We start from the raw sequence: 11,023 nt of genomic DNA on the forward strand, positions 1-11,023 counted from the left end.
TACTCACCTGTCATCTACTCACCTGTCCTCTACTCACCTGTCATCTACTCACCTGTCATCTACTCACCTGTCCTCTACTCACCTGTCATCTACTCACCTGTCCTCTACACACCTGTCCTCTACTCACCTGTCCTCTACTCACCTGTCATCTACTCACCTGTCCTCTACACACCTGTCATCTACTCACCTGTCATCTACACACCTGTCCTCTACACATCTGTCCTCTACTCACCTGTCCTCTACACACCTGTCCTCTATCCACTTGTCCTCTACTCACCTGTCCTCTACTCACCTGTCCTCTACACACCTGTCCTCTACTCACCTGTCCTCTACACATCTGTCCTCTACTCACCTGTCCTCTACACACCTGTCCTCTACTCACCTGTCCTGAGCTCACCTGTGTAGTGTGAGACAGCACTATCTGACACCTGTCTGTCTCCCTGCAGTTTAACGACAGGTTGCTGTACTGCGTCCCAAAGCTGCGTCTGATTGGTCAGAAGTACGGCGTCCGCGCTCGCATCGACGTGGACGGTATGGAGGTGAGACAAGATCAGCTGATCAACACCTGTGACCTCAGACAGGATGATTCAGGTCTAACCTGTCTGTCTACCTGTCTGTGTGTGTGTTTGTGTCCAGCTGAAGGAGACGAGCAGCGCGGCGGTCTCCAGGACGTTCCTGGTGTGCGGTAAACAGAGATCCTTGGAGCTGCAGGCCAGGTGAGCACAGAGTCACACCTGTACAGGTGAAGCATTGCACAATATCTCAGTCACACTCTTAATGGTCTGTGTGTCTCTGCAGGACGGAGGAGGAGAAGAGAGACTGGATCCAGGTAAGAGACCAGAGAGGAACACCTGGATGATGTCACAGTGTACTCAGAGACCCTGTGACATCACTGCTGGGTGTGGCCACAGGTGTGGACAGGAAGTGTTGAACATTCACCTGTACCTGTCATCACTGAATGTTGTTAATTCATTATTTTGTATATTTTTTAATATGAGTTGATAAAACAGAATTATTATTTATTTGTTTCTGATTTAATTTTGTCCTCTGTGTGTCTTTAGGCCATCCAGGCCACCGTACAGAGACACGAGCAGACGATGGAGAGCTTCAGACATCTCACCTGTTCACTGAGAGACGACGAGTCCACGCCTCCTCACTCACCGGTAACCTCAAACTAACAGCTGATTCCAGATCAGACTCACGTTAACGTCCAGAGAGTCCAGAAAACCTGCAGACCGTCTATAACTCTAACTCTCTCTCTCTCTCCCTCACTCTCTCTCTCTCTCTCTCTCTCTCTCTCTCTGTCTCTCTCTCTCCCTCTGTCTCTCTCCCTCTCTCTCTCTGTCTCTCTCTCTCCCTCTGTCTCTCTCTGTCTCTCTCTCTGTCTCTCTCTCTGTCTCTCTCTCTCTCTGTCTGTCTCTCTCTCTCTGTCTCTCTCTCTGTCTCTCTCTCTGTCTCTCTCTCTCTCTCTGTCTGTCTCTCTCTCTCTGTCTCTCTCTCTCTCTGTCTCTCTCTCTCTCTCTGTCTCTCTCTCTCCCTCTGTCTCTCTCTGTCTCTCTCTCTCTCTGTCTCTCTCTCTCTGTCTCTCTCTCTCTGTCTCTCTCTCTCTCTCTGTCTCTCTCTCTCTCTCTGTCTCTCTCTCTCTCTCTCTCTGTCTCTCTCTCTCTCTCTCTCTGTCTCTCTCTGTCTCTCTCTCTGTCTCTCTCTCTCTCTCTCTCTCTGTCTCTCTCTCTCTCTCTCTCTCTCTCTCTCTCTCTCTGTCTCTCTCTCTGTCTCTCTCTCTCTCTCTCTCTCTGTCTCTCTCTGTCTCTCTCTCTGTCTCTCTCTCTCTCTCTGTCTCTCTCTCTCTCTCTCTCTCTCTCTCTCTCTCCCCCCCTCTCTCTCAGAGCTGTGTGGAGTTGGGTAAACGAGCTCCGACTCCGATCAGAGAGAAAGAAGTCACTCTGTGTATGAAGTGTCAGGAGCCGTTCAACTCCATCACCAAGAGACGTCACCACTGTAAAGCCTGCGGACATGTACGTACCTGCAGTGAAGAAAACATCGTTACAACACTGATTGTGATTTGTTTTCTAGTTCCACATCTGAAGCTGACCTGTTGCCAAGCAACCCAAACATTCTCCGGCACTCTGCTGCTCAGTGTGTTTCCATGGTTACCACCAAACAGTTAGTTTCATGAATGTTAAATAAGCTACATTCATCAGGACAAACTGTAGTCAGATCACCTGAGCTAAGCCAATCAGAACACTCGGTCAGACCCAGACAGTCTGACATGAATTTATAACTAGGCTGCAAAAACAGCTGACATTTGTAGTTACCATGGTAACAGAGGATATGTGTAGTATCTTCTACATCTGCAGACAGTCTCCAGAAATCTGCAGTTTTTCCTCCATTATTTGTTCCCTTAACCACTGACATTCAAAGTTAACTTTCCAGTGACAGACACGGTCGTTGCCATGACAACAGCAGTGTTTAGCCCCGGCTCACTGGACGGTTTTGTCGTCTCCAGGTGGTTTGTGGGAAATGTTCAGAGTTTCGCGCTCGTCTGTCGTACGACAACAACCGAACCAACCGCGTCTGTGTCGACTGCTACGCCATGCTGGTGGGGGCGTCGCCCTCGCCCACCGTACTGACCAGCATCTCCACCAGGAGACGCTCCATCCTGGAAGTAAGTGTGACATCATCGTTTCAGTTCTGTTTGTTTCTCATTTAATAAAACACTTTTTTTCGGCGGTTATGACATCACTCTTTCTTCTCTTGTTGCCATAGAAACAAGCCTCCCTGGCAGCAGAGAACAGTGTGATTTGTAGTTTTCTTCACCACATGGAGAAGGGAGGGGGGCGGGGCTGGCAGAAGGCGTGGTTCGTCATCCCTGAAAACGAGCCGCTCGTTCTCTACATCTACGGAGCTCCACAGGTGAGTCATCCACAAACAAGCAGATTCTGACCAATCAGAGCGCAGCAGGCAGAATGAACCATGGAGATTATGTTTTTAGTTTGTTACCCATGATGCTCTCTGATTCGCTGTATAAACATGACGGCGTGTATTTCCCTCCAGGACGTGAAGGCGCAGCGCAGCGTTCCTCTGATCGGCTTCGAGGTCTCTCTTCCCGAGTCATGTGACCGCCTGGAGCGACGCCACGCCTTCAAGATCTCCCAGAGTCACCTGACCCTGTACTTCAGCGCCGACGGGGAGGAGCTACAGCGACGGTGGATGGACGTCCTGTCCAGGGCCGGGAAGGGGGAGGAGCCTCAGATCCACAGGCCAATCGTGGAGAGTGTGGAGGAGGAGGGGGAGGAGCTAACAGCTGAAGCAGAGGGGGAGAAAACATGATTTATTGGACGAGAGAAAATGAAGAAGGCGGGTCAAATAATGAAGAAAAAAGGAAACAAGTTTAGACAACACACACACACGCACGCACACAAACACACACAGACACACACACACATGCACGCACACACACACGCACTGAGCTCTGCATGATTCCTCCCCATGGGCGACACACGACGGCATCTCTCTGTCTCTCACCTTTTTTTGTGTACCTGTGAGGAGGGCGGAGCCTTTTTATTCTCACAGAAGAAGTCCTCAAAAACCTGACACTCTGTTGATACACAACAGCACCCATAAGCCTCAGCTCTGTTACCATGGCAACACCTCTGTCACAACTGTGACATCATCATGTGGGGGGAAAAAAACTGATCCAAACATTGAAAAAAGAGGATTTTATCTTTTTTTTTTAGAAACAGCAGCGTGAGGCTCTCTGATTGGACGGTTATCAGACATGAAGCACGTTAAAGTTCCTCGCTCTCTGACGTCATGATGCATTCATGTGTCTGTGAACGGCGACGCCGGGAGGTGACTCCTCCCCCTTCATTACTTTCTAAAGGGAGCTGTTCAGAAAACGTCCTGGAACATTTTTATATCACAGTTTAAACTCCCGCTCTGTGTGTGTGTGTGTGTGTGTGTGTGTGTGTGTGTGTGTGTGTGTGTGTGTGTGTGTGTGTGTGTGTGTGTCAGCAGCTCTGTGTGAGTTCAAACTTCAGGTGTTTCACCAGCTGAGAAAGCTCCTACAGTAGGAGGTGTGACGTCGTCTGTAAAATCCGGTTGTCATGGTGATGGTTTAGAAAGGATGATGACTTTGTTTTACTCCTGCTCACTGATTGGTCACATCGGGTTCAAACCCTAATCTCTGACACAATGTTTAAGTTAGTTTTGGACGTCGCGCTCTACAAGTTAAGATGACAACCTCACGTCTCCATGGTAACCGAGCATGTTAGTAGCGCTTACACATAAGAGTTTAGAGTGGACTTAAGACACAGCTGCTGACACAGGATCTACTCACAGGAGGTCAAAACAACATTTATTAGAGAAAAGGGACAAAAACAAGAACTCAACGACAGAACGAGGTGAGACTCACAGAGAGCCTGAGGACACACACACACACACACACACACACACACACACACACACACACCAAACAAAGACAGTTACATCTCATCAGAGTCAGTTTGGTTTCTGCTCCCACGTTATTCATCTCCAACAAAGTTCAGAGCCAGTACAGGAAGCAGAGCTGCTGTCAGCGGAGGACGCAGGACCCCCCCCCGTGACCCCTCCTCCCTCCAAATATAACCCCCCCCCCACGATCGACGAGCACATGGACTCAAACATCAAACTGAACAGAAGCCTGTCGTTCAGGATCCCGTGTCAACAAGGAGCGAATGAAATGAGAGATTAAACAAAGAGATTCTTCTGGTTTTAAAGAGTTCAGCTTCCTGACTGTTTGGATGAATGAGTCGCTGTGAGATTTTTAAACCTGAAAGAAGAAGAAGAAGACTGATGTGTCCTCTTTGAATCTTTGAATGCACTTAAAAGACATTTTTGAAGTTTTTAATCCCAAATGATCCCTGAAGATTAAAGTCGACCACGTCTCCGTTCTGTTTCGCCTCAATCTACCAAAAACCCTCAGCAGCCTGGAAGGTGAACTACATTGCCCAGAAGGCTCTGCTTGAGGTGTGGATTTTTAACCTCTTCCCTCTGCTGGGGATGTCTGGGGCTGCAGGTTTTATTAAATCACAGAAGTGGTTCATGAGGGTCCTGGAGAAAACTCACTCAACCCTTTGTATTGTAGCAGGATCGACACCAGACCAGAAATTTACACTTCAAACTGATTCTAGTCAAAATCAAACCATATTAAAGGTCACTTATCCTCCTCCTCCTCTTCTTCAGTGTAAATAAGTCTCAGAGCTCCTCAAAACATGTGTGTGAAGTTTCTTGTTCTAAATCCACTCTGATCCTGTATTTGATCATGTCTATAAACCCCTCTATTTCAGCCCTGCTCAGAACAGGCTGTTTCTGTGTCTGTACCTTTAAATATGTAAATGAGCTGTGTCTGACCACGCCCCCTCTCTGGAAGGGCTCGGTGTACTCTGTGCTTTCTCGCTCCATGTCCTATTGTTTACGGTGAGAAGGCAGACTCAGAGGACAGAACAAACACCTAGCTGTGGGAGTGTCACCCACCCGGGGGAGGGGCTACTGCCCTTTGTGATGTCATGAAGGGAAAATCGCCAAACGGCCTGTTTGAGCACACATTTTCTGAAAAGTGGAGCAGGCAGAACACGGAGAGGATGGACTTTTGTGACCTTTAATACCGGTTTGATACCACAGCAACAGAAATAGAATATACTTGATAGTTTCTTGTTTTTGACGACACATGTCGCAGGCTAACGTCTGCACACCGTCTAAATCGTACAAAAACATTGCCAACGCTCCAAACAACAGCAACTTGTTTGTGCAATTAAGACGATGGTCTCTGTTAAAAATATGACTGAAGATCTGTTCCTTTTTTAATCCTCTGTCTGATGTCTGAATCACTCCGTGTTTGTGTTCTCAGAGTTTTAAACTTTTTCTTCAGTCTCATTTCAAAAACACAAAAAGATTCAGTCTCATTAAAGCGTTCTCCCAGAGGAACAACCCGAGGACATTCTGTGTTTTCAGGTCTTTTTGTCTGAACTAAATCTTTTAGGTTTTTTGTGTTTGGGTCAGAGGTCAACGATAGAACTCTGAGAACAGTTTGTACAGATCTTTATTGACACGGGGTCAGACAGACAGAAGGTGAGTCCCCCTCTGTGAGGTTTCTGCAGGACTCTGTCGGGATGTTTTTAGATGTAAAAAGTTTGATTTTATAAAGAGTGTCTGACGGGGAACCAGAAGGCGGACTGTTGAAGTTCCTGCTTAGCTTAGACTGAATGTTGAAATGAATCCAGCGATTAGACGGAGCCCATGTGAACTGAACCCAATGAAAGAGACTCTCTGTTTTTATCCTGTTCACAGTGGTGCGGTCTGTCTCCGTCTCTATAGAGGACTGTTGGACACAGTGTTTTGATAGTGAAAAAAGAACATATTATTATTATTAATATTATTATAATTGTTATTATTGCTGAGTGTATCTGATGCTATATGAACAGACGGATTGTTGTTGGATATTTTCCGTGTTCCCGATCGCGGTCGTGTTTGATGTTTGCTTGATGCAAGAAGAAAAAAAAATAAGAGAAATGTTTTTGTAAATATAATTTATTCTGCTGTGACACCCCCCTCGGTCATGTGACCATGTAAAGGTCAGAGGTCAACCATGTCACACCACACAGCCGGAGCCAATCAGACAGCCTGGTTTTCAGTGGCGGCCATCTTGGCTCCTACAGTTTTAGCTTCACATTAACACACAGGGTCGGCACAACGTTTGAAACATCGATATTATTCCAGTTAAAAAAAAGTTAACAACCTCGATACTTGTTACCACGGCAACAAGAATAGAAGCCCTACACACCCAGTGTTGGGTACATTTTTGTAATCAAACGTCACAAATTGCAGAGCGACACTTTCACGCTGTCCTAATTTCACAAAAAACATTGTTTGTAAAAGAGGGCGGAGCCTGAGAGGAGCGCCACATTTCACCCTCGTCTCTAAACTTTGACAACGTTTTTGTGCAAACTAGACAACGTGAAAGTGTTTCTCTCCATTCTAGATGGATTCACTCCTCTCCTACACACCTCTCTTATGATATAGATGTAGTTTTTTTAACGCTTCCGTACTTTTTGATACTATCGACCATTAAAACAACAGAGATTGTGTCATTTAAAAACACGTGGTGTCAAACAAAGTTTACTATTGAAGGGAAGATTAAAGGAACAATCTGACATTTTAGTGAATCCTCCTGTTCTCTGGGTTCTCCACAGTCAGGAATCAGGTGTGTGTGCAGGTATAGGCTCATCTAAAAACAAGCTAACACCGCACAATGCTGACTTTTAGCTGAAAGGCTAAAGCTAATAGCGTTTAGCTAGTACCTGAGGTTAGCCTTTTAAAAACCATTATTTAAGTTTAACTGTTTGTTAGCCTCAAGTGAAATGATGGGGGGATAGTTTGGAGTTGTTTCTCTTTTAACGGAGCTAAAGGCTAGCCGTTTGCTCCAGTGTTTGTGCTAAGCTAGGCTAAAGCTGTACCGTGCACACAGAAGCTAATGTGAAACATCTGGCTCGGAGTTACAACATGTTGTAAGAGCTTGACTTGTCAAAATGTTGACGTGTTTCTTAATTCTTTCTCAGCTGTCACACGGTGCTCAGTGTGTGCGTGGCTCTGCTGACTCAGCGTGTTTTTCAGGGTGCTTTTGGCGTGTGATGCAGACTGGAAATGGCCAGTAAATTAGCCTTACAGCTCAACGTCTTCATCAGCCGTCGCCATGTTCAGAAATACTTTTTTTAACTTTCAATCCAAAGCTGTTTTTACATCTGCACTCCTGAAAATATCAAGATAATTTCAGGAGCACTCCCGCTGAAATCCTCCTGATGTGGTTGTTCACACATGAACCTCACAGCGGGAGATGATCTGTCGGGGGGGGGGGGGGGTGTCTCCTGAGGCGAGACGTGACATATGGAAGAAGCATCAGAGTCCTCTATACGACTCCACAATGAGAATATGTGTCTTTGTATCAACGCTTCATGTAGTTGAAGAGAATCTCAATGTGAACTAAAGAGAGGAGAAGAACAAACTGGAGAACAGGAAACATGCAGCAGCAGGTTGATTAGAGCACGGAGATGGTAGAGGTGGCGTGCAGACAGTCTATGGTTGTGCAGCGATCACAGGGAATAAAGGTCACCACCCCCTCCCACTGGCCCCTCCCACTGGCTCCAGGTGAATTCTCCTGATTATATCCTGCTGTGTTCTCACATCAGATCACTCTGACTTTCTGCAGAATAAATACGAGGAGGCTGAAGAGAGAAACATCCAGATGTTTGTGTGATCACATGACGCTCAGACTGAAAACACTTCAGGAGTTTTGAGTGTTGATTTTTTCTACATGTTTTCTTCAGAGATGATTTCTGACCGGTTCTGACTGGTGTTTGTGTGTGCGTGATATTGAACAGTTAGTGTGTTGTATCGGTCCAGTGTGCACAGATTCAGACTAACATACAGCGTTGAGCACACCGAGCTGTGGTTCATGTATCAGACCTACATTTTGTGTTTCAGTATTTCTGGTTGTAACTTCAGGTTGGACACCATATGTCAGTTTATATTTACGGGAAACACAGACTGAGATATTATAGATTATATACAGGGGCGTGTCCAGACTTTTTAGACTGGGGGGGGGCCCAACTGGGGCTCCGACCAGTGCTGGGGTGGCCTTAAGTTTGAGTGCACACACATGAATAAAGAGCATTTATTAACCCCTTCTGTCTGCACCAATCACATCAACTTTGAAGTAACGCAAGATAACAGCGACATATACATCTTCTTAGCTTCATCCTTCAAGGACTTAAACAAATCTACGTCCAAAGACACAATTTAAAACAAACATCTGCGCACTGAAAACTATGAGCTGCATGTTGCAACAGCCTGAATGGAGGATTTCAACATAAGTCCAACATCTGGCAGTTTGAAGGTGAGCCCATGTCACCTCTGGCCACCCTTCTGGAAACGACCCTGATTATATCAATGTTTTTCTGGGATGTGCTAATGCTAGTTCATTTTGCAAGCGTAACCCAACATGCTAACTGTTGTTGATTTGCTAGCTTGTGCATCTTAAATGTTCAGTCAGGTTTGAGGTTAGAATTGATCTAATCTGATCTGATGCTGGTGTGGGTTCAACGTTAATCTTTATTTTTTATTTTTTTACACCACACTGCTTTAATCAGATCTGTGTGTGGGCGTGTCCACACCTCGTCTTCCTCGTCTTTTCACAGTGAAGTCGTGTCGGTGGTTTGTAGTGCCGTGGGTTAAACGTTCATGAAGTAACTTAACCTGCCCGTCTCTGGTTATAACCAGGCATCTCGAGTTAGACAGCTGTAGTCACTAGGAAACATTTAGAGCCAGTTTGGACCAGTTGGAAACCAGTTCTGGAGAGTTGTGAAACCACCACAGCTGGTCAGAACTGGTTTAAACCGGTTCAGTCCGTCTGTGTACATTCAGTATTTTGCCTTACAGTTTCTGATTATTGAACTGTTTCTTGTGCCAAACCAGACGATCGATGGCTGTGAGTGTTTTTATTTATTTATCTTTTTTTTTTTGTTTAATCCAAAGTGATATATTCTGTTTTTTGTTTTTTTTTACTTCCTGTTCTGATTGATCTCTGTGACACCTGCTTCACCTTTTTTAAACTGTGTCGGTCTCCGATTGGTCCTCACCCCGTCGGGAGGCTTGACTGACTGAGTGTTATGGCTGCTGTTACCATGGATACCCAAGTTGTTGTATAACCACACAGACTCTGATTGACGCTGCCGATACCTGCGTGAAAAACACAAAAAACAAACCCGAGGACTGTAAACAATTCAACCAATCAGAGGAGGACTGGGCTGTGATGTCATTTAGTTGAGTGAGTGATGTCATTTTTTGAACACCAAGTTACCTCTCTCGAGTGTAACCTTGGCAACCAGTGCTCCCCAGTTGCCATGACAACAAGCTCCTCCATCTTCTCTCTCTCTCTCTGTGTGTAACAGCAGCATGGCCGTGTATTCTTCTTCTTCCTGTCGTACTTCTTGTTATTATTGATTATTGAGTATTGATCGAGTGCAGGTGATTGGTTAGTGGCCGGCCACTGCCTCCCATCCTGTCTGTTACCCATCATGCCCCTCTGTAAGAAAATACAGTGAGAAATGTTTATGAGGTCAGTGATGAAATAAAAACATCCAAACTGATCAAACGACTGTCTGAGCGTTCATCACAACAACAACAACAACCACTATATCTACCAGGGGCGGAGCTAAAGGGCGGGGAAGTGGGACTGACCACCCAGGGCCCCAAAGGAGGAAGGGGTCCTGATTGGTCCTGAAATAAATCTATAGTTTGTTCTCTCTAAGTCAGAGGAAAGGGTTAACTGGACGAACAAATTAACATGATTTGTTCATTTGTTTGTTCTGGCAAGCCGTCCCTCAACGATCTTGAGGAGCCTAAGAGAGCTCAAGAGCTCCCAGGAAAGTAGGTGGTTAGTGACTGAGATTTACAGATAGATACATGCAGTAATATGATGTACTGTATATGCAGAGAGAGAGAGAGAGAGAGAGAGAGAGAGAGAGAGAGGAGCTCAAGGTGCCAGTTCCCCCGGTAGTCTAAGCCTATAGCAGCATAACTAAGAGCTGGTCTACACCAGCACCAGCCCTAACTATAAGATTTATCAAAAAGGAAAGTTTTAAGTCTATTCTTAAAAATACAGACTGTGTCTGCCTCCCGGACCCCGGCTGGAAGGCGGTTCCAGAGGAGAGGAGCCCGATAACTGAAGGCTTTACCCCCCATAGTACACTTAGAGACTGTAGGTACCACTAGCAGGCCTGCATTCTGGGACCGTAATGTTCTCGAGGGACAGTACGGCACTAGTAGCTCCTTCAGGTAAGATGGTGCCTGGCCATTTAGAGCTTTGTAGGTGAGAAGAAGGATCTTGAATTCTATTCTAGACTGTATAGGGAGCCAGTGCAGAGAAGCCAGGACAGGAGTGATGTGGTCCCTTTTCCTAGTTCTGGTCAGTACACGAGCTGCAGCATTC

General features: G+C 45.9%; 1 protein-coding gene and 1 long non-coding RNA gene across 3 annotated transcripts in view; both read left to right on the forward strand.

Moving 5' to 3' along the window:
- fgd1 (FYVE, RhoGEF and PH domain containing 1) overlaps positions 1-4,208 on the forward strand; it is a 26,109-nt gene extending 21,901 nt beyond the window's left edge. For both annotated transcript variants that reach the window (XM_061058402.1, XM_061058403.1), the window contains exons 11-18: positions 447-539; positions 637-716; positions 799-829; positions 1,062-1,163; positions 1,887-2,015; positions 2,507-2,665; positions 2,767-2,913; positions 3,055-4,208. In XM_061058402.1, the coding sequence (XP_060914385.1) occupies positions 447-539; positions 637-716; positions 799-829; positions 1,062-1,163; positions 1,887-2,015; positions 2,507-2,665; positions 2,767-2,913; positions 3,055-3,330 (1,017 nt within the window). In that variant the 3' untranslated portion in view covers positions 3,331-4,208. The remainder of the gene's footprint in view (positions 1-446; positions 540-636; positions 717-798; positions 830-1,061; positions 1,164-1,886; positions 2,016-2,506; positions 2,666-2,766; positions 2,914-3,054) is intronic.
- Positions 4,209-4,597: 389 nt separating this feature from the next.
- On the forward strand, positions 4,598-10,186 carry LOC132990253 (uncharacterized). Its single transcript, XR_009676030.1, has 2 exons — positions 4,598-9,524; positions 9,568-10,186. It is a non-coding gene; the product is annotated as an uncharacterized LOC132990253 (long non-coding RNA).
- The last annotated feature ends 837 nt before the right edge of the window (positions 10,187-11,023 follow it).

The sequence above is a fragment of the Labrus mixtus genome, chromosome 15 (assembly GCF_963584025.1).
Source record: "Labrus mixtus chromosome 15, fLabMix1.1, whole genome shotgun sequence".
NCBI classification, from domain to species: domain Eukaryota; kingdom Metazoa; phylum Chordata; class Actinopteri; order Labriformes; family Labridae; genus Labrus; species Labrus mixtus.